Here is a 27,901-nt window from a genome sequence, read left to right on the forward strand (position 1 = left end):
TCTTAGCTCAGATTCAGTGAGCATTTAGGCATAAATATTTAAGTGTTTTTGGAGAGCAGACAAATGCCTTGGCACCTGACATGATCTTGCTCTGTTAGTTTCTTGTGCCATTTTACAGTGGGGTTGATCTCCAGATAATCAGTGAAAACACATTAATTATGCAAAACTCATTCACAATTTACACCAAGAAGCATCTGCTATTGGAAGGCTTCTTTCATGTTGCTGGTGTAATAATTTCTTCTGTACCATTTCAAAATTATATATATACATTCTGTGTAACTTTATTTAATCCCTGCTTTTGCATCCTGTACAAATTTGTATTGTCAAATGCTTTTCCTCATAGCTATTCAAACATTGGAGCAATATTGCTTGAAGTCAGCAGATGGCACTGATACACGCTGTCTCAGTATGGGAAGAAATCCACATGAAATTTGGGAAACAATATTATAGGAAAGATAGTAGGTGGTCCTGTTACAGGAGAGAGAAAAATAATAGTAATAGTACTTATTTTTCCACTGATGTTATGTATTTCTATACAAGTATTTAAAGAAAAACACATTTAGGAACTAAGAACCTAAGAGCTAAATTGCTCATGCACACACGCATGCACATAAATTCTCTTTTCCTCAGCATCATCTACAGAGCTGCAGATTATGTAATTATTTTGACTCAAAATATGGCAAAGAAACATGCAATACACCTGTAAGATATGATACATTTCTAGCATTGTAGCACAGTTGAGTAGAAATGGAGGAGAGCAACATGATTGAGTAGATTCACTGATGCAAATTCAAAGGGAGTGAAATTATTCCAGCTATTGACTCACCCTCAAACAACTTCCAGATATCTGCTAATGCATCCATGATAACTCTTTCCTACTTTTTTAAAAGTGACTTCCCAAAAGGATACACCTCAGGCAGAATAAATTCTCAACAACTCCTGAGAAAGATGCATTACAAGTATCTGTGTGTATGTATACAAGCAACAGGAAAAATAAATCATTATATCATATTTTCTTCATTATACATAGGTTTTTTGTAGTAGATTTTATGGCACTATAGAGTTGTTGGGTGTTCTGAGGTTTTGCCAACAATATTTTTTAAATCCAAATAATTTTTTAAAATCTACTGCTAATAATGAAAAGTACATGACAGGGAATATTTTACTTGATATACTTCAAAACCTTGTTCTAAATCAATGTTTCTTAATTTTGAAGAAGTTGGTTAATCAGATAGAGCTCACTGGAAAGGTTTTGGTTTTCTTTTTTGTATTTTAAGAGAACTACATTAAAAGGTTTGAGAAATGATCATTTAAAACAGATTTTGTTTTGTTTCATTTGCTTAGCTTTGCCTGCTTGTGTATCAGATTTGGCTTTTGCACAGGTCACATTACTGCAATCCCTTTCTAATTAAAAATGAGATATTCTGAAGATTAAGGATTTGGAACATTCAAGTATTTGTTTCCAAGTATTCTGCAACACGAGCTATTCTGAATCACAAATCAGCAGCACAGTTGGTGGTGTTAGTTTTAAATATCTAAACAGTTATTTATATGAGACCTATTAGTATTGTTTTATTAATTAGTGCATGATAAATGTCAATATTTTATCATTGTTGGTTGTAATGATAAAGCACAACATAACAGGAAAAAAAAAGAACAAGACATAGTGGTGATAAATTTGCCTTTTCTGAGCTCCAGGAAATGATGGCAGGAGCTAGAAAGCTGGAACTTGCACAAAGCTTTTATTTTTTTTAAATATAACAAATGTTAAATGTGTTAATTTACACTGTTCAAGTTTAGTTTCTATGCATTCAGAAACAAAAATACTCCTATCCTGACTTAAACCAGAGTAAATTTAAACCACAGTTCTCGTGGCTCACCGGCAACACCAAGAGTCAGGGGCCATAAACTGCTAAGCAGCATCCACAGGTGACTAGCCTGAGCATCCTCCCACTTCAAGCACAGCAAAAGGCTTTCATTTTACTGCTGCCAACATACTGCACAGCTTCCCAAAACAGCAGCACATGATGCTGGTTTTTGTTCATCTTTTACTGCTGTATCAGTAGAAGATGGGCATCAACAGCCCACAAAGCTGTACACACCAGAGGCAATCCAACTCAGGCAGTCATTCTTAGAGTGAACTGCCTTTTCAGGCAGCCATCAGGTTATGACATTTTAGAGTCAGGATAGCCAAAGAGCTGTTGGATGCTGAACATTAAGCCAAAAGCAGAAATTCAAGGTGAAAAGGTCACTTTCTTCAAGCTGTGTGGTCACTAAATGGCAAGGTCCTCAGAAAGAGGATCCAACTTCTGAGTCACACCATGCACACATCGCCTCCAAATCGCCATTCTCATGGCAAGAAACTTCCCCAAGCCTTTCCTGGAAGCCCTCCATGCTAATCTGCACAAATTGAAAGAAATCTTTCCTTTGTTGCGGAATAAAAGTGATTCATTCACTGCATAATTTAAAGGTCTGGAGAATCAGGTGGTGGAGACGGAAAGGCATGTAGAGGTAATTGAGTCTGAAATCATTGATCTGGAGAAAATGGAACCAGAGCATAAATCCATTGCCAACTGTAATCAAATCTTTTGCTCACAGAAAAGGTAGAGCAAATGGAAAAATAGGTACAAGTCAACGTTATCTGAGCACTGTGCTTCCCAGCTGAGGACAAGGATGGAAAGGGATGTCTCCCACAGGGAACTCGCTACTGACCCTTACAGGGCTTCCAGAAACCCAGAAAAATGAGGGCATCCAAAAAGATTTCCCCTTAAATCATGGGACTGATGAAAAGCAAACTGTTGGTGTTCTTTGCAACTAGAGCAGGGCAAACTATTCACAGTAAATAATATATTCACTGAAATGTAGTCTCTCTTTTTTTGGACACAAATTTGCACACAAATTGTCAAGAAACACATCATTATTTCTACACAGTTACTGTTGCTATAAATTATTTGACAAGTGTTTTATATTTGACAAGTGTTACATATTTTGGCACATCACTTACTCATGAAACTATTTGCTAGAATGTGGCTTTGAGGATTAGATATGTTAATTAAAAAATTAAAGCCATTCTGATTGGAACCCCATGTTACAGTTTTATTGCCTGAATAGATGAAAATTACTTCTAGAGTCAGGTTTCCAATTTAAAACATTTGTAATTTCAAATTCAACATTATTTACTTTCCCATTAAAATCTTCAGAGTCTATTAAAAGAAAATATTATTTGTCTTAACTATGAACAGTCAGCTTGACAATGTTGGTTAACCATGAACCTGCAGCTTTAGTCCTCCATAGAGTGACTAACAGCAAGCAGAATGTATTAATTTTACAAACAGGCTATGAGAGGGACCATGCAAAATACTATTTCATTCTGTAGGTTTGCCAGCTTCATGAATCTACAGACTGGCTACCTGGCACAAATGATGTTGAAAAAAGCTGCACAAAAAATTACAGATATTCAATAAGAAGACATGGGATAAAGGCTAATTCTGTCTCCTCAGATGTGACAAATGAGTCCTTGAAGAATTGTTGCTTTGTGTGTGATTGTTCCGGCTTATGCCCAGTCATCATTTAACAAATTTACCAATCAAGACAAATATATCAGCAAGTAACAGGTAAAAGATTATCAGTGTATCAACCAACTTCTGTGTTAAGCACTCTAATAAAAGTATCATAAAATAAGAGCTTTGACCTTGCCTCAAGTTACGAAAGAAGGGGTATGCAAGAAAAGAGCTCCCTTGCTGTGTTCCCCCCGGGCAGACCAGGTATCTTAACACTGGGGACTGCTCATCAATAGGATAATCATTTGGGAAACTGTAGTACTGGTTAACCAGATCATGCATGTTTTGTTAAATGAACCTCTGCCTTAACAAATGGGCTCTCATGTGGTGTCTCCTGACCCAAAAGAGTTACATCTGCACTTCTAATTGGCATAACAGTTCAATTATTTGATCAAATGTCTGGCTGTTGCTTTCATAATCCTCCAACACAATAAATCTGGTGATAACTTTGGCCGTAAAGAGCCTTCATGGTTGCATCAAAAAGATTAAAAAGGTGACTTTAAAATGGCCAAACCCCCAATGTCAGATGAAAAGAAGTGAAAATATTTTTATCGCATACTTTAAAGTTAGGACTAGTCCATAAAATGTGAATACTTGAGGATGAGGGCTTAGTTCTGCTGACCTCTGTCTTTGACGATACAGGAATAAAACAATCCTTCCTTTTCTTGGCTTTAGGACCTTATTGACAGCCTACTAAAGTTAATGGAAAGACTTCAGTGGGTTGTTTTGGCTTTTTTTTTTAAAGGCAGATAAGCGTTACAACAGAGCTCCCTCTCATCAAAGATATTCTGATTGATAGAATATCCCTCTAAATTCTTGCTTGGAGAGTCCCCCAAATCAGAGAAAATATAATTCTGCTTCTCAGAAGAGAACAAGTCTGAGGGGCTCGAAGGGCACTAACCCTACAAGCCTTAATAAATGCACTGAACTGCAGGACTGAAAGCCACCACAAAGTTAAAAAAAGGCCAAGACGTGTGATAGAAAGACAGCAATTTTACTATAAAAGCCGAAGTCTATGAAACAGGCAAGTGGAAGAAATAGACCTCAAGTACAAATAACACGCAGTAAAAGTTTGCTAGAAAAATAACACCATTTTGTTAGGGAAAGAATGTAGCATCATCAGACAGAAGATAAGCAAGAAAATGGAAGAAAGCAAGATATTTAAATCTTTTTAATTAAGAAATTAATTGTCTTAAATTCATCAATATTCAGGTTAGCTAAAATGAAGGGTTTACATGATCTAAACCGATAAAACTTAAATGAGATGGTCTACTAAGATTGTTCTTTTTTTCCTTTGAAATTACTGAGGTTTTAAAATGTTAGAAGCAAATATTGATGTCTTCTCTTTGAATGTCATTTATCCATACAGGGACTTTACTTCTCAGTGTGCAATGTAACTCCTAATTCCTTGAAAAAGATTAAGTTATCATTTCATGAGACATTACTGCCCTTATTTTCTTAATTGCTGCATTAAATCTTTTTGGTCATTTTCTGACCGATGGATAGATCTGTTGAACTAGTTATAAAGGGCTTTTTCATACACCTACTGTCACCTTAAACAAAAAGGCCTGACAGATGATACTAAAGTTGAAAACAAAGTTTAAAGTTTCATAGTTGGCTGAAAGTTGATACTTGAATTTTCTCCCATAAGAGCACAAGAGCTCCTTATTAAAAACACAGGAAAAGGTAAGGATGACTTCTTTGTTTGGTACAGTGCAATACAGTGACAAATTAACGAGCTGTTCAAACAGATCACATTTAGGGAGGCTAACAGCCAAATCAACAGGGAGGCCTAGTAACGTGGATGGGAGCAGTGCATTATCATGCCACTGGGGACATGGGATTCAGATTATAATTCTTGGACTCAGTTCTACATCTGGGAAGAACTAGTATGCCAACAAATTTACTGTAGTTATCATTTCCCTTATTGCACTGCTACAACACCTTTTTTTAGAGTATATAAGATAGCAGAGACAAAGCAGTCCACTTCTCACAGGAAAAAGATTAGTAAAAGGGAAAGGACAAAGTTATTACAGTGTTGTATATACAATATTCCAACCACTTCAGCTGTTTTGATTTCAGGTGTTTGGTGAGCCTTTTACATGTTATCCATAAAAATGAGCCTCGTAACAGCACTGCAAACTACCATTAAGTCAATGGATAGTGTACTAGCAACTATCAAATCTATTATGTTCTGTAATACCTCACAGGTGGGGGACATGAAGCACACAGCAAATATCCCTCATGGCAGGGGAGCTGGACTAGGTGATCTTTAAAGGTCCCTTCCAACCCAAACCATTCTATGATTTAAGTTAAAAAATATATGTATGTTGGTTTGTAGAACAGGTAGCATGGTTTAGGTGGCAAGACTGCCCTGGACAGCTGTGCCTGCCAAGGTGTTAGGCAAGGCATTTAAACTTTTGCAACTACATATACTTTCCCACCTTTCATCTGGCCTGTTTATTTGGATAACAGGCTGTAAGAGAAGGGGCTCTCTTGCATACCTTCTGAACAAAGTGTAGCTCAAGGGAGACTCATTATATTACTCTGATACTACTATTAAAAAATGTCCCTGCACATGGCCACAATGTAGGGGAGGATGATTATGAAGAGGCAGTTGTGGAAACCTCTGCTCTAGGAACAACAAAGCTTATTTCAAAAACGAGCAGCCTCATCATGCTACCATGTCTGCACATATAACATAGTTTAACCACATCAGTATGTGGTACAACTGCATACAGGTATGTGGTACAACGGTGGTGTAACTATGTACATGCAAATAAAAGCATATGTGAAACTGGAGAACAGATGACACTTTGGATTATGACTCAGGCTGCCACTAGGAAGATGCCAATTGCATCTGTTTCATATATTTTTCTCACATAAAATTCCATTCCTGCATAGTAGTAGCTAATTTAGTGCCTGTCTTCATGGTAGCATAGTTACAGTTATTTTTTCTGTTCACTGATTTGCATATTTCATTGTTGAATTTCATCCTCCATTTTATCATGCAGTGTTTTCTGCCATAAGAACTTCTGAAACTTTTGGTAGTCCATCTTTGTTTCAGCTGTTCAGGCTGATTCTTTACCATCAGCATACTTCGCCTCAATCCTCACACCACTTTTTCAAAATTGTTTCTGAAAATGCTGAACACAGGTCTCAGCATGGATCCCTGTGGGATGTCACTGGGATTTCTCCATTCTAAAAAAAGGCCATTTATTCCTATCTTTTAACTTCTAACTTATAATTCGTGTCTCAAAGAATCTTCACTTTCATCCTATGAGAGACTAGTCTCTAAAAAATATTTGATGAAATCTGTTTCCAAAAGGTCTTTAAGCTAAAATACACACATATTGACCTGATCATCCTCATCCATATGTTTATTGTCTTCATGGAATAACTCTGAAGTTTCATCACGCATGAATTTCTTTTACAAAAAAAAGAGTTCAACTCTTCCCCAATTGTCATTTCTCTTGATTATAATTTCGATTAATTTCCTTCATATGTAAATCAGACATATTGGTCTGTTCCTGCCAAATTCAGCTGTGGAGTCCTTTTAAAATATTTCATTATACTGCCATCTTTCATTCCTCTGAATCCAGGATTGCACATCACATATTTCACCAGTTCTGTGTTTTAGTTCCCTCAAAGCTCTTGGGCATCTGCCATATAATCCCATCCTTTGTTTCTTTTGTTTTTTTCCCTAAAACCTCTCCAAACATTTCACAGTCAAAAATGAGCCCACAGATACATCATCTGTTCCAGACATAATTATGCAGTGTCTAATTTATAATAAACAGTCCTTCAATATAGATCATGAAAGTTTTCCATATACTAAAGAGGAAAGAAAAAAGATAAACAAATTAGGCCATACTTTCTCACATTAGCTAAGTTTGGGGAAAAAAACAGTTTGAAAAGCTGAAAAAACATCTGAAAAGTCTGAAAAGCAGATCTACGTAGGCAGCATTTTCGTCATTTTTGTCATCATGTTCACCTGAAGAAAGGCCTGTTGGCAGTGTGCCACATGCCTTAATTTTGTGGCTGCCAACGTTATTCTTGGAGTCCAAATGCTCCCCACAGTTTGTTTCCAGATAGGTACTTTCTTATGCAGTAGAGTGGCAGGTGACATTTAATTGTAAAAGCAGAGCATTCCAGTATCATACTAAAGTTTGAAAAAGCAGCATAGATTTATGTTACACACCTCTCTGGCTGAATGGCATAAGAATTAAGAAATGACAACGTGCCTTTCCACCTCATCATACAGGCAAGTTGATTTTACAGGTAAAGCAACCCCTATTTTTTGCATCTTACAGGAGGAAGGTTTGTGCAAAGGTTCATATACCTCTAAGAGTAAGAGCTCTTTTATGAGACAATATGATACATGCCAGGAGTTTTCTATAAGGTACTCTTATTATCTTTACCAAACCTCTCTCTTTTTTTTTTTTTTTAACAAAGAAAAAAATCTGGAACTAATCTATTTTATTTCACAGCCATGAATATTCTACTAAAGTGTACATGAAATAAACTCTTTGCAGTAGTCCTTGTTGAGGAACCATGATTTTTCTTAAGGTTAGACAGTCAGGGTTGACAGAAAATGAATATTCTTCTAAACACATTACTGTAACTCAGAAGACAGACTCTTAGCTTTAATAATAGCAACAATGATAATAAACAATAGTGTTGTTAGTAATAGAATATATTTCTAAATGTCAGTAATGGTATTTTTAAACAAAAAAGGCTAGCAATGTACTGTAAATGTGTGCTATGAGGAACATTAGCATGTAGCTGCCAGACAATCTCAATGAAGGATTTCATTGTTGAATTATGAAATCATTGTGTTTGATATTATTATACACATACACTCCAGATCCGATGCAGATCACATTCAAGAAGGATTCCAAGCAGCCTCAGAGGTTGCCATTAACCCTCTGCCAAGCAGAGTTTATAGATGATTATTAAATAAATCTATACATTATACCTAGTTCTAGAACAGTTTCTGTAGTGTTATTCTTCGCTCATTGTGATGAAAGCATGGTTAAGGTAGAACAGAAAACATTGCTTTCTATTTTTCTCTAGACCACATAGATATGTAAGGACACACCCATGTACCGTTTTCAAATGGCTGAGCACGAAATGTCATTTACAGGTTCTTCCTTTCAGACACATCTGTTCTGCACCTGTTTTCTCAATGTTTGTTCCTATAGATCATCTCCAGATGTTCAAAATACTTGCCCTCTCACGGCCACTTTCACTTGGACGCATGGAAATGTATGAACAATCCTCCTACCTTTAGCAGGTAAGCTTGGCAGTCACTGACATAATCATACTCCAATCCATCAAAGGTATAATAATGTCGATCTCCATAAATAGTGCAAACAGCAGGACAGGGGTAACTAGTGCAATTGAATATCCCTCTCCGACAAACACTGTAAGGAAAATTAACAATCAGTATCTTCTCATAGCAGTGTCATTTTCTTTTTATTTTCAAGAAGAAGCTTTCTTGGGTTCTTTATTTCAAGTCATACAGAAATTCCTGAAAGGAAGAAAATTCTCAGACCTTGAAACACAGAGCTATTCTGTGGATTGCTTCTGAAGTTATTGGTGATGCCATGGCAGAAAAGTGTTGAGCATTTTGCCATCAGCACATACGTACAATAGAAATGCATAAGAAATGAATTCAAAATCTTAATTTTTTTATGGCTTATGCAGATATTTCCATCACTGCCTCCAGTATAGATAAGACACCATGCCACAACATGCTCATTCATAAAACATCAATTTTATATTTTTTCTCAATAAATTTTAATAAAAATCTGCACATATTCAATGCAAAAGACCTCCAGTTGCTACCTGTAAGATTTCAGGGTATCAGACAAGTATGGAATGAGTTTAAGAAATAAATGCTCATATTTTGTGGAATTACTTTTCCTGTCAGCTACATTCAGTGACTTGCATGAATTTGTATTAAGGTAATACTGACAGCTTCTAGTTTTGCTTGTGTAAGTGTATAAGCTCAGTTGATTTGCCAATGAAGTTTTAAAATGATTAAAAGCTTCCATGCCAAACTTTTTTTTTAATTATTAAATATATACATAACTGAAGATAAATATTTTGGCTAGCAAATTATAATGGATGAGAAACTGTTTTGCGTCAGTATGAGTCAGGTAAAGCTCCTTAAAAAAGATGCTGGGCGCTAGCTCATTTTCCAATTATAATGCTTTTTTATTTCCTTTTTTTTTTTTATTGCCCATCTTCTTCCTGTACAGTCACTCATGCTGACTGGTAACTCACACTGCAAATAGTCCAGTTCCCAAAGGAGCAGACTATTTACCACTGCCATACATTTAATTTCTCTTTTTTTTCTCCTTGGTTGTCTTTCATGATATTCTATTCTCCAAAATGCCAGATGTCTTTTCTTTCAGAGATTAATGGATATGTGTAGAATCAAGCATTTGTTCTTGACTGCTTTTTAATTTGGATATCTTCTGCTTCCTTTTCAGACCTGAAGAAGCACTCACCCAAGTCTGCCTACTCTTCCAAGTCTATTAGTGAGCCTAATAAAAGATATATCCTGTAACTGTCTATAAACAAGCATATACATTTTTTATTTTCAGTGTACTCAATGTGTTTTCTGTATCGATTTCCCTTTGTGGCTAGACCCAGATGATTTGGAAGTATGCAAAATGCATGTCACTCACCAGGTGTAACATGGTGTAGCTATCACTTCTCCTGACAGAAATTCCCTGTCTTTCCAGGTGCATGGACAACTGTCAGGAATATAACATTTCCCTCTATGCTCAGCCATCCTTCAAAATAAAAGAATTATTAAGATGAAAGCATAAATTCACAAGTAGATCAACATAACTGAATGTGTAGTGTATTGTCTAAATGCTGCCAAGGGCAACTGGTCTTCCATCCAGCCAAGGACAATTGTTCCAGCAGCAAAAAGCTGTCTGACTCAAATGATCTCCACTGTGCCCAGCTGGAGGCCTTGAAAAGCTCACATCTGTGGCTCTCCTTCTACCGAGAAACCGGTATGTTGGTGTGGGGCAGCAGCTCCTATGCAAGACCGCAGGTGGTGTAGGTACTCCTCCCTGCAAACTTCAGAGCATGTGTGTTATGCACGCTGTGGAGGCTGCAGCCGGGCTGCCCTTTCCTCTCTGCTATTCCCTCGTCCTCCTGCCCCAGGGAAGCAGCCGGACTGATGTGCCTGCTCCTCTGCACAGAGCAGCAACCGTCCTGTTCTGAGCGCAGGATAGTGAGCCGGGCTATGGCAGCTGTTGCAGAGTTAGCAGGACAAAAGAAACACAGTTTGTGAAGGGCGGTGGTGGAGGTTACCTGCCTACCCCAGGGAAGTGGAAACAACTAACAAGGTTAAGACAGAACAGCGGCATTTAATGCAAAAAGCGGCAAATCTAATTACATCATGAATAAGTGACCCAGAGATGTGATTAAACACTTTTTTGCCATCTCCTCATTTCCATCTGCTTATCAACATTAACTCTTAATAAAAATGTTACTGACACTCCCAATGCTGCATTTTAGGGGAGCAATTCCTGCAGTTGTCATTGCAACACACGGTTAAGAGTACAGAGAGATATTTTTTCAAAGTATGATCTTGAGATTGCTTCACTTGAAGTTAAAAGGAATACACAGATTAGTGTTTTCTTCTCCCCATAATTACTGGTTCATTAAAGATTAATTGATTTTAAGTAAAAGAGTCAAGTGTTCAGAAAAAATTATTAAAGATAGGAAAGCACGAGAATGGATGGCTTGAGAAGGTCATTTAGAGTCTCTGTCAATGGAAGTTAAATACCTGCCAAGAATAACATAGGTATAGTTGATGCTACCTAAGGGCAGGAGAATAACTTTGCCCCATGAGGTCCCTTTCCATATTACTCTTCTGTACTTCTGTAACTCAACTTATCCTCTTATATCTCCAGTTCAGGGCTAGCGTGACTTTCAGTGTATCTTTGGGTGATGAATTTACTGTCATTCTCAGCTCATTTCCTCATGAAATTTTGAGCTACTCTATTCAATTTTTATAGCATACCAGAGACTTTCAGTGTTTCTTATTCTTTGCAACCTCTTTAACTACTGACTAAAAGAACCACAAGCTGTTGTGCAAGAGTTTTAACAATAGAAAACGTAAAACATCTTTACTTTAAGAGGACCATTTTTTGCATACTAGAGTCCATCCTGTCATGGGTTTCCAAAGGAAAGGGTTGCAATACCACGCACAAGCTGCTTTACTTTCTGAGCACCATAAATACCCGGGATGCTTGAACAAGGTGCTAGTCTCCAGGAGAATTCAAGATTCCACCCCAAAAGGTTAGGTCATTGGGTCAAGCAATGGGTAGTCATAGAAATAAGGTGGGAAAAGAGAAACAAAGAGAAGAATGGCATCATAAGAGAATAAAAAAGTGACATAGCAGTAAAACTTCTCATAACAAGGCTTTCATGACTTGTCCATATAGATTTAATATAATGAGGTATATGCTTAACATCTTCTTGTATAAAAAAGAGAACTGCTGAACCCAATTTTTAAGATAACCCTGCTGATCCCTTCCTAGCTAAAAGCCATACTGACTTCTTCGAACCATGAGCCTGAAAGGCATAATGACTCCAGAAATACAATTTAACACCGATGATGGTACTAACGACACTAGATGTTACACATTTACTTTTCTATCTAATAGGAAAATAAGTGTTTATTCTCTTACTTAACAAAATAATTCATGTGTTTTACTCCATTATTTGACAGAAACTTGGGATTTGGATTGTATGTACCCCTTTTATACTTCATCATTCAGAAAATAATCAAGTAACATTCCATTTGAGATGGTATAATACTACTTGACTGTGAGAGCAGGGCTTTAGCTCTGTTTTTTAAACTATATTTTAATTATTTCAAATTTTCAAATGAACTTTCATGACAATGCTGCTAGTTTAAGTTCATGCAAATAGCATAGTGATGTTTCAGTAAAAATGTACTAGTTTTTATACGATGCCTTGTACAGATTCATGCATTTTTGTGTTAAAAATAATTGTTTATTCCTATAACACTAATGGTCTTGAAAGCTAACTCCTCAGTTGAGGCAGAGGTTGTAGAGGACTACAGAATACCAGGCAAGAAAAACTAGTGAAATCTTAAATAGCTATGCCTGAAATCTGTCCTTCACCAGTGCTTAGTCATCTATGAACATCACAAGTTACTGAAAGGGATATTCTGGCAGTCTCATTACACTCTGATCTGTACACAGCTGATATACTCTCAGGGGACCATTGGCTACACATACAATGAAATAAAATTAAATGTTGAGAAAAAACAGGGAGCACTCCACCTGAGGTCAAATTGCAGCAATTTGCACAACATATTTGACTCTTCAAATCTGAAAGTGCACAGAGCAGGTATCAGGGGAGGGAATGGAAACAGATGGAGGGAGTGGTAGTTGATCCTGATAGAAACTTACAACACATGCTTTTAGCTTTTGTACTTTGATTTGACCCCTGCAAAGCTCAGCAGACTGTTTCTGGGCACCAAATCCAAATACATGAGCTGAGAAAACAAAGACTTCGGCTGAGTTCAGATGGGCAGAGAGAATGAAGGGGAAGAGGGCAGGATCCAGCCTGCACACCGCCCTCCCTGCCCCAGGTTGGGCATCAATAGTGTAAGCCTGAGTAGAAGTCTAGGTGAGACAACTACTTGGGCATAAGCAGGAACACAGATGGTTTACATTACGATTTTTTGTCATGTTTGCTTCTACACTCAAATAAACTATACTGTGCAAGTGGTGGGAGTCATCTCCTGTCCAGAGAGTCCCAAATACCAGCCAACTGGACTGGTAGCAAGCTGGATATCTCATGGGATAGTGGAATCATGGTCTTAGGATGGAGAAACTGTGAGACTCCAACTGAGGAAGCATTATAGCATGGAGCCTCCCACCAGCAGGAAGGATAAAAGGGCTCTCAGAGACAAAAGAAAGAGTTGGCCTTTTAACTGTGATTGTATATTTGCAAAAATTTATAGAACAATAGCTTCAAAACTAAAGGTGTGATACCACTGGAATTTAAAAAGCCAAAAAATATGCAGAGTTAAACTGTGAAAAATATGTATATGGCTTGTGCCCCAGGTTGTTCTGCCAAAGCTTACCCCGGGGGGCAAATGCAGCCACTTGCACAGGGTGGTGAGGGGACACAGGAGAAGTTCATCGCAAGGTTCGCACAAGAGATCCCGCAATTCACCCCCGCTGCTGGTAATCCAGGCACAGGAGATCTGCAGTCATAGTAGATTTTTCCTTCAGGGCATATCTGAACTTCAAATGCAAAATGCAGGTTAAATGAGATCAATTGCTCTTTTACACTGAAGGTTTTCTATTTGTTTTTGTTCAAAATCTATTTATTTTAATGAACAGTTATCCTACATTGCAGTACACATAAGACCACAGTCTGAATAAAAGTCTATAAGTTCATTTGTATTACAAAGATATAAAATTAATGTATGTTTAAATGTAAAAAAAAAAAATACCAAAACTTAACATTAAGCATCTGGATCTATGCACCCTGGATCTGATACACAGCCCATTCTTAAAGTAGAGTAATTATGCCTTAGGTAGACAGAATGTTTAGAAATGGCATAATTTTCAGTGTACTGAAATCCCTTCTAAATCCATTAGAAATTCATTAAAAATTTACTTTCTAGAAATCAAGATCTTAAGGCTTCCTAAACATGAATAGTGAGCCTAATTTTAGGTATTCCCATGAGAACACATTGACCTACACCTCACATGTAATTATTTATTTTTTTAATTTCCCAAGTGACTTAATAGTACAATTTGTGCTGCAGAAAAAGGAAAAAGAAAAAACCAAGACAACTTGTGCTCCTAACCTGCTATTTTAATATGCCATGACGTTAAGTATCCCATAATGAAAATACATATGAGGAGAAAACCAAATGACTATTCAATGTCAAAAACTTTCTCTGTGCACCTGTAATATGAGACAAGACTGCAAATTACCTGTATTTTCTGTAGTGGCTTCAATACATTTCACTGTTCCATTCAAACACTGACTAGAAAAGAAAAGCAAACCGATCTTTATTCAAGGGGAAGATGTTTTGTAGTCACCATGTTAAAAAAGATAATACAACTTAACCAAATTTAAACAACAGAAATCAGGAAGAGAAGGAGGATGAAAATCCGAAAGCATGAGTTCTGACCAATTTTTTGTTGGTGTTTTCTAACTGCTGATCCGTAATGAGGGCCCAAACTCACAAAGGTGTTTATGTACTATTTAATTGCCTAACTTTCACTGAAACATAAAAGAAGCTGGGTATGTCAGCCTCTATGGGAATGTAGGGCCAGATGATTCAGGATGCTGGCAGTGTAACACAAAACCTTATCTACCTTGGTGAATATGGAAGGATACAGTATGCAAATTGCCAGTTGCACAGATGTTAGAATACACAGCTTGATTCTTCTATGATAAAACACAGAACTGCAGAAAAACACATTTGACAATAAACCTAGTCCTTATTTTTTTTCCTTAAAAAAATTGTGAAAAAAACAAAGCATTGCAGAGGCATAGCAATGGCAGAAAAATGAAGCCCCTACTCTCACCTCTTGAACTACATAATTACCAAGCTTCAGTTATAACGACTGTAATACATAAGACCTCAGCAAGAATCGACCTTGACACTCAAGCCACAGACATGATTTTAAATCAGCAGGTTGAGAGCATTTCTTGTAAAATGAACAAGTTTTACCAGAAAATCTGGGAGGTTTCCTGACTTGTTTCAGTGAGGTCAGGATTCCATCATGAATTAATAATACAAAATGAAACAAATATAGCTCCCTGCAAGCCTTTGTTTGAAAGACTTTCCAAAATAGAATCACATTGTTTATTCTTCCGAAACCAGCCTCATATTGCTATATCATAATGCCCCCAGGCCTAAGAGCAGGACTGCAACCTCTATATGTGTGTTTTGAGATACTCTTTAGTCCCTGGCTTACAGAATTTTCCAAGTATCCTGTTGTTAAAATAAGCATGTATGTAATCCAATTTATATTAGGTTCCCTTTTACTCAGTGTGTAACAAAAATAAAATCTTGATATAGTAGTCCTTCATTCTATGTGAAAAAATTCCAAGGCTCTCGAGTAGCATCCAAACTGTGATACATGAAAGATAAAACTCTTAGTGCTCAAACCTACCAGGAGCCTGTTGGCGTAGGGAGGATTTCTCCAGGCTGGAGGGCTTTGCCCTTGTAATGACAATGACAGGCAGATCTGTTAAAAGAATGTTTATGCATGTAGATACAAAAGCAAGATGAAATGGGATTTAAGGGCAATCCATTTATCAAACTATTATGATAAGCAGGCCTTATAATTCATTAACTCAATCTTTATATTTACAATATACTTCTAAAGGCAAAAACTGAAGGATGACACTCCGACTGTATTGAAGTCAGTGACAAAACTCCTACTGTCTTCAACAAAGCCAGTATTTTCCTCAATCTCCATATTATTTATTTGCTGTTTCTGTGCATTAGTCTTATAGAAAGGAGCTTTTCTTCCCTGTTATGGGAGTAGTATGGCAGTGTGTAGTTCCCATTCAAAGTAATGTCAAAATCATGGGACAGAGGAATTATCATAGCAAAATCCATTAGCTCTGTCTGTGATAAGAGCCAGGTGGGATAGAAGTAGCAACAGAATTCCCTAGAAAGCACATAAAAATATGGGAATACCAAGTTATCTCACACTCTTTAATAGTTTGAAACAGTCTTTATCCCTACAGTATGAACTTTACTGATCTTTCGAAAACATATGTCGCAATGAACAGCAATAACTGTATAATCTTGAAATTTATCTGAATACTCATTCTGGTCTTTAATTCAGTACCTGAACTCAGTAACTCTCCATGGTCGTAAGATGTAAAATTTTGGTGTACAATGTACAAAAACTATTTCCTTTCATTCACCATTTCCTTCCATTTAACTGAAGGGGTTTGCATTGTGAGACAGAAAAAAAGACACTCCTAGCCACTCTCTCCATACTATCCCTGACTTTATGGATTGCTACTACGTAGATTCCTTCTCATTTTTTCTTAAGTGTTAAAAACAAGGTTTTCATGTGAAAATGCTTTCCCACTAATTAAAAACATTTCATCACCCTTCTCTAGGGCAGTGTGACATATCTTCTCTGAAGTGCAGTAGATGGCTGTACACACAGTAGGAGATGAGGCCCCGCTATTGATTAGTACAAAAGAATATGAAATCTTCACATATTGCTTGCTATCCTGTTTAGGCAGCTACATCTTGAGGGAAACAGCAGAAAAACTACTTCAAATCTTGCTGGAAAGAGGAAAATGTGCCTACACATATATTCTATTTTCTTATGACTTACATTGATACACAAAAGTTGACCGACTCTTCAAAATATTTCCCATCAGGACAATTACATCCTTCTGCACAGTCATCACCACAGATTTTTGCCATAGAAAGTGAAGCACAGGAGTGTTTACAAAAAGAAGAGCACTGACGATAAAGCATACCACTGTGACACATCACAGCTGGAGGAGAGAGAGGGAGAGGGAAGGGAGAACAACATACTCTTAAAATGTGAAAAACAGAAAACAAAGCAGTATATCATGGGACTGCAAAACAGCAAAGCAAAATGGTCTTTTGCTACATTGGGGTGAGTTAAAATGCATGAGAAAAATATGCTCTTTTACTGATTTCTTAAGTTAGAAATGTTTAGATTCAGGTGGGTTTATGTTAGACATTTCCTTGGCTGGAATTGTCTATTTTGTAAGCAGTAGGTGTCTATTCTTTATATATGTTAAGTGTGTGTATGTGTGGTGGGTATGTCTATCTAGTAACTCAGGGTTCCAAGGGAGGAAGAATGGTCCAGTTAAAGTTGAGGCATTACTCTATGGTTTAGAAATGCCTTGTTTTAAATCATTGCTGTATCCTACTTGGGAAATCACTGCCCATCCTGCCCTGCCCACCCTGGGGAGCTCCTGCCGTCCTGGCTTGCCTTCCCTTAGGGAACAGCCCTGCTTCTTGCCACTCCCTGACTACTTTCGCCTAACGGGGGCTTCCATATGACTTCGGAGTTTAAAACCAGAAATTTAAATTCTCTCTGTAGCCAATGGAAAGGGACAGGCACCCCCTGTGAGGCAGCTCAGGGTCCCCGACTCAGATGCTTAACATAAAAGCTATTAGCATTCTCCCCTGAGTATGTGATTAGCCCATGGCACAATTCTAGTTTCCTTGTATTTTGTGGAGCGAATTATATTTGTAGAATTTTACACATTTCTAAAAGATACTACGTTCTGCAACCATTACTCACCACAGTAAGAAATATGAGATCTGAAGTCAACGGTGACCCCGTGCTTGCCGCAAACGTAAGCATAGTGTGCCAAAGCATTACACAAACAGCTGCTTCCGCATCTGCACGCGTCAAAGCGGCATAGCTGGTAGTATAATCCTGGACTGATGTAGGCATGGCAGGGAGCAAAAACTTCTTGATTGATGATATCACAGTGAGATGCATACCCAGCTAAGAGAAGGTGACATTGTTTTAGCCAGATCCATTTTAATATAACAGTTAGTCAAATGAATAGCACAGAATATAAAAACCAAACATAGCCAGTTGTGCAACAAAAACTTGTATACAATGTCTTTCTACAAATTTCTATAGTTTAAAACTGATATTGTAAGCAACTCCCTCAACAATAAACTCCACTTAAGATAAAAATAACTATATAAAACCAGCTATGCCTTCCTCTAGTAGTGCAGGAAACTTAAATGGTAAAATAATATATTTCAAAATAGTCCTCCAAAGCTTGGAATATGTTTTTCCTATTTGATGTTTCATTTAGCTTTGCAGTCAGCAATGTCCATATACTTCTTGGCATGTGGACTCAGGAAGCATCATAAACTGGAGCTCAAGGGTATGCAAGTCCCAAGCTGGCCATATACCTTCTAGCGCCAACAGACCCTCCTCCTACCACTGAAGCATACTACCACCACAAGTGGTGGAACATCTCAGGAACACCATAGTGTGGATCACATTTAAGCCAATTTTGCTGCTAAAAGAGTATCCCTACCCTTCATCCTCCTGTTTATTCCCACATACACACACTGACACAAGGATTTCTGGAGTTTCTCAATAAACTAGATTCAAGGACTGAACTTGACTTGGTTGAAAAGTAATCTGACAAAATATGTAAACAAACAAACCATCATTTCTTTTTCAGTTTTATCAGATTAAGATCATCACAGAACTGGAAAAAATGCTTGTGCTGGCTCAGCACAGGTGGTAGCTTGTGGCAGGACAATTTACTCAGGGACCGCTTTTTTCAGTGATGATTACAGGATCACAGGAAAGTTCAGGCTCAGAGGGACCTCAGAAAGTCATGTAGTCCACCCTCCTGCTCTCAGCAGCTTACATTTATGTCAAACTCCACCTTTGCTGAGGAAGCACAGAACTGAAGGTGAGGCATGAAGTATCTTAGAGAGAGAGCTAGCTTGGCTGAGATGTACTGCTTTAGAAGACAGCAAATGCTGAAGGCTTAAAAAGTCTTAGAATGCCCCAGATTCTTAAAGGTTTATGGTTATTCTAGGCTTGCTCCCACAGGCTCTAAATATGGCCAAATCCCACATCCTTAGTGAGATCTTATGTCTGAAACATTAGAAACATTAGACTGAATTCTGTCAGAATTGGCAACTACTGTCTGCCCATTGTCTTCATTAATTGAAAAGAACAGCAACATGGAAAGGAGGAGACAATGAAAGTTCAACGCAAAACATAGGCACATCAGCCAGCCAAAACTAAAACTTTACTCAGGAATTTGAACAAATCCACAGATCTCAGATTGTTTGCATCAGTTTGTGTCAGAAAGCATAGATGAAGGATAAGGAAACCTTTAATGCAACAAGCATGGAGAAGCCAGAGACAGGACTTTTGATCTGAACACTGTCTTGGCAAGACACTGTCTCCTGTTCTTTCTTTGTCAATCTACAAACATGCATCACATCATTCCTCTTGACTCGTGTAATTTACAGGAATACAGATGGTGTTCTGCCTAGCAGTTTGCATGTATATTACACAGCAGAATTTAGGACTCATGGCCAGTACACCCAGCATTAAATGATCAACTAGCTTGTGTTTATGAAGGATTTACTTAATTTTACATGCTAAATGTATGGAAAGAATGGTCTTTGCCAAAAAAGTAAAAGGAAAGAAAGAGGGCACATCTAAAATTGAAGTTAAAATACAAGTAAGCGCAACTCATTCACAGAGAAAACAAAAAATGACCCATAATAATAAGATACAGCTAATTCTAGACTCCCATGTGAAAACATACCATTTTGCTGATTAACATTGCAGGGATCAACCACAGGAATATTGATAGGCACAGAACAAGCTGAGGAAACTTTCCATGCATTGGCATGAAGTTGTGGGGTCCCTTCTATCATCCCTGCTGGAGAACTGAAAAGGAAAAGATCAACACTGCAAGCATCCTGCTGACCTTATGAACTACATAGGTGAGGATGCGAGCACATCAAAAAGCCTTAGATGCATTGTCACACTGAACATTCAACGTGTCAAAAGAATTTTCGTCTGTGAGGTATAAAAAAAATTTTTCCTCAATATTTTAGTCATGCAAAAATATTCTTACACTCAAAGTCTGACCTCACTTACACTTAATTCAAGTACTCTGAAATCAGTTGGAGGAGGTGTTAATGAGAGGAGAATTTGGCCTTTATTCGAGTACATACATTCAGTGAAATGTCAAAAATTTGACCTGTTAGCTAATGTCAGTGTTCTAGAAGGGGGCTGTTTGCATTTTGATGCTGTTTTTCACCAAGTATTTGAAAAGCATTTATCATTGCTAGAAAAGTTTTGTGATATTATAGCTTGAAGAACTTCGGAGGAAATGAAGTAAAAGAATAACCAAAGTGTGCTCTTCTAATTAAACTATTCCCGTGGTTCAGAATTACATTTTTTTCCATTGAAACTTGATGTAGGCAAAAAAAATCAACTAGTAGTAAGTGTTAATCAGTTGAGGATGATATTAGTATTATTATCCATTCTTTTTGTCAGTGCTCATGTATTTGCTCTGATGACAGGGGAGCAGCAAGGAAGAAAAAAAGTGCATTCAGGAAATATCATCATCCATTAACTTCTACAAATAATAGGGTATTTTTCTAGAATTACTTAGCTAAACATCTTAGAATGACTTTGCTAAATTTATGAGTTTCATATTTTAAAAAGTTACTAACATTTTAATTAAGAGATTTTATATTGGTTAGTTTAATAACGTATCAGCATGTTAATGAAATGAAATAATCAAGTGATTGCATTCAACAAAACTCTTCACTTGTTATTAAACACAAGCTAAATGTACAATATGCGACTTACAGAAAATCATCTCTTAAATTCCCATTGTACGTTCCACATAGTCCTAATGTTCTTCTCTTCCAGCCAACATCGACTTGAACATAGATCCTCTCTCCATCTTTAGCAAACAGTATCTTCAAACCAAAACTAGTTTTCAGTTGAACGAAGAAAGAAGATATATTCTGAATTTCAATAGCCCCTGCACATGGCAAAAGAAAAAGAAAAACAAATTCACTGAAATCCAACTTCCAGGTTGTATTGGTTTACCCCTTAAACAAAATAGATTTTGAAAATGCAGAAATAAAATGAGAAACTATGCACAACCTCACCTGCAGCTAAATAACCTCACCCATTCTCCATCTGAACTTATGAGACTACATATCTTTTTCATTAGCAACGCAAATCGGGAATTGCAGCTACTGTCAACAGTAAAAAATCTCTCACCTTTCTGTACCTGTGAGTTACCCAGAAACCACTCTTACATTTCGTTTTTTTTAGAAAGCAATGCAACAGCATGCCTCTGGCTATGAGAAGACAAGACAAGAAACCACTTGTTTCTTAGTCTCCAGGGATGTTATAAGATTAATTAACAGATGTCTATAAAGTGTATTGCAATCTTTAGATAGAAGGGTCTTTCTTACTACTATTGATATGACATCAGTATAGCTCCTTCCTTGGACTGTATGTGAACTAAGGCCCTATCAAATTCCCAGCTTTCCTTCCCAGGAAATCCATTATGCGAGGAAATGGAAATTTCACAGTCACAGCATTCATTTGCTACACATTGTTGGGCTACTTGCAGCTGCAGGCTTAAAGCAGATCTACCTTCACAGGCAGCCTCTACGCATGCACGCACACACACTTAGGTGCATAAACTGAGAAGAAGCAGATAAAATGCTTATTTGAGCTTAAAGATGTTCTTAGCTGATAAGACTTCCTAGATACACCCAATTATCAAGAATGTGACACCAAAATATTTGTCATCATAGATTATATTTGTCACAGACTATGGAAAGAGACAAGAAAATTAATAGGGACTGATTCAAAAGACATAAAATGAAATTATCAATGAAATTTTGAAACAGAACTGTCAACATAACTGAAAGTATAACTGAGCTATGGAACTCATTGCCATCAGAAGCTGTGAATGCCAAAAGCAGAACTGTAACTGGACAAATTCAATGAAGAAAAGACATAGCTGTAACCACCAGCACAGAACTCCCTAACCTCTGTTTTGCTGGAGGCTGGGAAAAGAAAGGGGAACTCCCACTTTACTCTTTCAGAAAGAGGCCAAAAATCCAGTAAGAATTTACTACTGATCACTGTAAGATATGAAATTTAGCAATATCATTTCCGCCTTCAGTGCTTAATTTTATAACATCCTTTTAAGGCTGATTTATTTTACTATCCTTTCCAAAAAGGTGAAGTAACCTGCCTGAAATCACAACATAAGTCAGCACTGAAAGCAACGTAGATCCTGTAGAGCACATGTATTCTATTCCATGCCATTTATTCCAAAAAGCTTTAATCAAGCTAGGCCTTAACATCAGCATCGATATGATTTCCAGCCTCTCTTCACCTCCCTTCTTTTTCTTACCTGCTCCCCCTAAACACAAACAAAATGAGTGGAATTTCTAGGTACTCTGCAAGATAAGAAATGCAAAGAAATGAGGGCATAATGAAGGACTCTCTTTCACAGGCTGAAAAAATATATTGCTAGAACCATTACTAAGGTTATGAGAAGTAAGTGATTGTACATTTCATAAGTTCTGTTTGAAGAAATTCCTTTTTCATAGACAGATATTATTAAAAAGCTCTGGAGCATATAAAAGAAAGAATGTGAACCCTGGTAAAATTCTACTCCATGCACTTCTTACCATTAAGGTTAAAAACGTGGTTAGGGCCAGTTTGGACTTGACCATATCTCGTGAGAGTTACTTGTTTGCTCGCATCATCTTCAAGAACTAGTGTTATAGACTCAATGCAGGCGTGGTCAAAGTTCTAAGTAGAAACAAGTTTCACCATCCGAAACAGGCAAAGACATTAATATTACCATAGAAAGCAAAACCAAACAAGCAGAGGAAAAAACAGTAGTGTAGAAAGGAAATACCAGAACTGTCATCAGGTAAATCAGTTGTAAACTATCACTCAAAGCATTAAACAGAGCACCCAAAATTGTGTGTAGAACATAATAAAACATTGCATATGCACTTAAGGGCAAGGTGAATGCATTTTAGCTATTATGGCAGCCTAGTAGTAAGTGGACAGAGGTCCCCAAGTACTGATACTGGGTTCAAAAGGCCATACTTGCATTGCCAGCCTGGGTACTCCTCATTGCTGGGTTAACCAGTGTTTGAGGAAGAGTCTGACCCCATATATATCAAGCTGGTGCAACCAGAGCCCAAATGCAGCAATGCACAAGAAAGAAACTGTCGCACACATGAGGGTGCTTCTCGCCTTGAAACATAGTCATGATCTCTGACTGCAGACCAAAAGGATAAAATCTCTCCAGAATTATACTACAATAATTTATAAATATCTGACTATCAAAAACCAGTGACTTATAAACTAACTCACACCCATCATTTTAGAGTGCTATCCAGGCAGAATTTATGAACCTAAGTACAGGACAAAAGGTGACACATAACCATCTTAAACCAAGCATCTTATGCTCCCCGGGGCCCCTATGTTTTCACCCAGAAACTTTCCAAGGTGCCTACAGTTGTGCTAGGGGTCATTTCCAGTAGCATCCTTGTCTCTCAGTGGCTACCTAACCAACCATCTCATGCTTGAGATCACCTGAAATGCAGAAACAGGAGTAACACCTATGCAGAAGAAGGAGGTGCTTACAAAAAAACCAGAGGCACCAGCTCATAGTCTAGCTTTTGAAGGGACACAAGAGGCAGTCCCATGATAGGGCAGCTTCAGTGCATCACTCTCTGCTGATGAGTTCAGGCACCCCAGCCTCAGCACACGGGCAGCTGTGAGTCACAGTCTGAGAGCCCATTATCCTGAGAGCCTAGGTGACTAACATCATTAAATCCAGTCTCATAGATAAGTACTTTTTATAAGCACCTCTATTCATAAAGCCTGTTGTTGGATACTTGCCAAAATACTTTCAAACAAGTATGTGTGGTGGCTAGTCGCTTCAATAGTTTTCTAAAAGGCGTTGTTCCAACAAATTAAACATGCTATAATATATCAAATAAAAATCTAAAGCTACCAAAAAAAAATCTCTTGCATAACTAGCAGTGTATTAAACCTGTTCAGTGCTGCCAGCAAGAGTTTCTATAAGGCCTAAGACATCTGTTTGTACCATAACCAAAGATGTATATCCTTGTTTATCGTGCATAAATGAATAACCCTTTAGACTTTAACCCCCTAAAGATGCAATTGATTTTACAAAGGGCAATACAACATGTAGCAATACAACCACTTACAAAAAAGCTGCAAAATGGTTTCAATTTATATTTTTTATTAAACATAACCCAATATTTTACAGTAGAACCTATACAAGATTGCCTGAAATATGAATGGACACGTTTGTTTCGAATGTTCAACAAAAATGTGACTTACCTGTCCACAGGGTGCTTTCTGTAAAGTGATTGTGAATTTGTTTTTCCCGGTGCCTTTTACCAAAATGTACTGGCAAATCCCAAGAAAGGTAAAATGACGTCCATCAAATGTTGTGAAATGAGAACTACCTGTGATGGAGCACTCAGCTTGAGAGAAAAAGGATAAACAAGAATGTTCACTTGAATAAGAATGTATCATTATTCTGTAAATGATGGAAGAGAGATAAATAAGAAACTTTCTCCTTATTTCTAAGCAATAATCCAGGCTAACTTTAATCTATCCAGCTATTACGGCATTTGGAAATAAAATATGTCATATACACCTATTTCCATCAGATACCATCTCATATTGCACACACGAATGTGCAGCATCTTTTGGTCTTAACTAGATGAGATGCCTTTGAGTCACGAGTTCTCTAAAATACAAAAGAGTTTTCTCTTTATTACAACTCTGAAGTTTTCTTCCTCATCATCTTTTGGCATGACTGAGTGTGAAAGAGGACAAGCTTCTTCCTTGTAGGTACTATGGCACTGCTTGTTACTGCAGGTATGAAGAGGCTGCAGTTGTCTGTCTTCAGGGTGCCTCTATATTCTATATAATATATAATTATATATTTCTATATAGAAAATATTCTATATTTTTCAGTTCAGATCAGGAGTGCACTGTTGAAGCAAGTCTCCAGCACATCCCCACTTAACTGCACTTTCATTCACACTATGGGGCAGTGTCAGAGCACAGGAACTAGATTCATTTTAGCTGCAATGACTGCAGGAGGTGCTCTGTGGGAGGACATCTAACCTGCTCCCGCTACTAACAGGCACTGAGTCCCTAGGAGCAGACTAGAGTAGTCATAATTAACCCCCCACATGCACACACAACGCACACAAGACGAATGGAGTGGTTCTCGGTGTCAGCTGTTTAACACTACAGATCCACCCTGTCAAGCCTTGCTTAGTAACTGTTAAGCCTTTTTTGTTACCTCATTCAGAGGCGGCTCCTTAATTTGTAAAAAATTTTCTCCTTCACAGGTTTCATAGCATAATCTTGTCTAAGATACAGAGCTGTCAAGGGAGTTTCACTACCTGACTACTGCATGTTCCTCTGAGTAACTCATTACAGAGACATGCAATCTTTAAAGATAAGGATCATTATCCAAACATAAATTGCTGTTACAAGGGAGAAAATACAGCACATTGAGCATCAGAACGATGTTTTTCTTATTATTTGCATTACAATTGTACCTAGAGGTGAGGAGATCCTTGTACCTTGCCTAGGTATTGCACAGGCAGTAGAAATAAGCCGCTTGCCCCAAAGAACATAGAGCATGAACAGGAGATAGCAAACAAGAGGTGGATGTAATACACTGAGTTACAGAAGCAAATGGGAAAAGGTAAGATGTGTATGGTCAGGCAGTTAACAGCTTCACCCCAGCTGGCCCACTTGTACTCTCAACATCCATCTGCTTAATCTTTCTTCTTAAATTAGCATCCCAAGCCCTTGGATCATATTTGGTTCTGTTGTCTTCTGAAAAGTTTATCCCTTATGTTCATTGAGGAGAGAAAAGAATAATGAAATACAGATACCTGGGCAATCATGATCAGTGCAGTTCCAAATGCCACCAACACAAATACTAAAAAGAAAAATCACAAAACACAGAAATTCAGTGTTCTGATCTTCAGCAAAAAGAGCAGCTTTGAGATAATTAATGTCTTGAATTCACCCTTTCCATAGAATAACCTGCATATTTTAGTGATACCCAGAGCCCAGACTGTAAAACATAGATACTAACTATTCTTTAAAATGTAAGTGTGACTATGATATTAAACTAACTATGGGCAGCAGTCACAGAGAGAAGAAACACAGATATGTGGCTTTCACATACCAGTTGCTACATTCTTGTTCAATTTTTGAGCCGACAGGGAATGCAGTTCCATGATAAATACAAGGACAATTCGACACAGAGATACAAGTTCCGTTTTCCATAATGAGACCTATTGGGAAGGAAGTTAATAAATGAGATGATAAAAAACAAATTAATGAACTCTGGATCACTGCTCGTCCCTCATCTGACTCAAACATTCAAATCTGCCAGAAGGTGATCTCACCAGTCTTAACTGAGGACCAGCAAAAAGAGTCACCCAGTGAGTGCAGAGAGCTCAGAGTGATGAACAGCAAAGCTGTTTCAAAGCAGTTGTCACTCTGAATAGTTGCTTTATGAAAAATGTCTGCCTCTAAGCCTGTAAAACTGTACAGACTCAAAAATGAAAAGATTCTGAGATCACATAAACTTTAGTCCTTCTAGAACAGGACTGTTCATAGTCCAGTCCCTAATTTTTGTTGAGTATAGGTCTCAGGAAGTTTGTTTTCTTGTACAGAGCATAAGACACATTCTGTTTAAACAAAACCTTGATAGATTTTGGAATAATTCAAATAAAGTGGGTTAAATCTATGCAATATCTTATTGTAGCAAGCATTAGTGATGGCTCCAGATTTTAACTGATATTTCATTCTGAGCCATCTTTGTATTCTAGAGAAATGTTTAGAACACAACAAAAGGAAGAATCGCAGTGAGAATAACAACAGCTAGAGCAGAATCAGACTAGATATAAGGAAGAAATTTTTCAAAATGAGGGTGGTGAAGCACTGAACGGGTTACCCAGAGAGGTGGTAGATGCCCCATCCTTGGAAACATTCAAGGACAGGCTGGATGGGGCTCTGAGCAACCTGACCTAGTTGTAGATGTCCCTGCCAATTGCAGGGGGGATGGACCAGATGACCTTTAAAGGTCCCTTCCATCCCAAAGCATTCTATGATTCTATATTCATATTATCAGGCTTTAACTTTAAGCACAGTCTATTTAGACAACTTTATTTTAATGCTGGATATTAGCTTTACACATATTTTTTCACATAAAATTGACAGTATTTACCGTCTGGGCAGTAACAGCCATCTAAGCAGTGTAGGTTGCTGCCAAGACAATCTTTTTCAAATGTGCAGGTTGGTGGACAGCAACTGATACAGTCACGGTGTACAAAGCTGTCTTCACACTTCTCAGCTAGAAAAAACACATGGTGCATTGAACATTAGTGCAATTTCTCTTTCCATACTGGAGAACCCCCCTCTCTCAAATAAACAGCTGTGCAGCACTTCTGGTATAGGTAATTATTCAGATCAGGTACAATGGATTGTTCGGAGAGGTTTTAACTGATGAACTGTGGTGAATCTCTCATCAGTATTTAAGTCTTTCTTTACCAAATACTTACATCACCCTCCAAAAGTTATAGTTTCTGTCACAGAGGAACATGTGCTCATACCTCAGCTAGTTCAGTCTTGTGCATGAGACTGAACTGCAATTGATGG

General features: G+C 37.6%; 1 protein-coding gene across 1 annotated transcript in view; it reads right to left on the reverse strand.

The window, feature by feature from the left end:
- The window catches only part of OTOGL (otogelin like), a gene marked incomplete at its 3' end in the record, with an annotated part of 97,430 nt that overhangs the window by 51,140 nt on the left and 18,389 nt on the right, over window positions 1-27,901 (reverse strand). Inside the window, exons 12-25 of the mRNA XM_082308968.1 lie at window positions 27,471-27,596; window positions 26,424-26,532; window positions 26,125-26,171; window positions 24,542-24,687; window positions 22,843-22,966; window positions 20,987-21,164; window positions 19,929-20,053; window positions 17,909-18,118; window positions 16,961-17,126; window positions 15,770-15,844; window positions 14,579-14,631; window positions 13,714-13,876; window positions 10,259-10,366; window positions 8,848-8,986 (exon numbers count right to left, since the gene is read on the reverse strand). Of these exons, the coding sequence (XP_082165094.1) occupies window positions 8,848-8,986; window positions 10,259-10,366; window positions 13,714-13,876; window positions 14,579-14,631; window positions 15,770-15,844; window positions 16,961-17,126; window positions 17,909-18,118; window positions 19,929-20,053; window positions 20,987-21,164; window positions 22,843-22,966; window positions 24,542-24,687; window positions 26,125-26,171; window positions 26,424-26,532; window positions 27,471-27,596 (1,769 nt within the window). The remainder of the gene's footprint in view (window positions 1-8,847; window positions 8,987-10,258; window positions 10,367-13,713; window positions 13,877-14,578; window positions 14,632-15,769; window positions 15,845-16,960; window positions 17,127-17,908; window positions 18,119-19,928; window positions 20,054-20,986; window positions 21,165-22,842; window positions 22,967-24,541; window positions 24,688-26,124; window positions 26,172-26,423; window positions 26,533-27,470; window positions 27,597-27,901) is intronic.

This window comes from Platalea leucorodia, assembly GCF_965183815.1.
Source record: "Platalea leucorodia genome assembly, chromosome: 4".
Taxonomy (NCBI): domain Eukaryota; kingdom Metazoa; phylum Chordata; class Aves; order Pelecaniformes; family Threskiornithidae; genus Platalea; species Platalea leucorodia.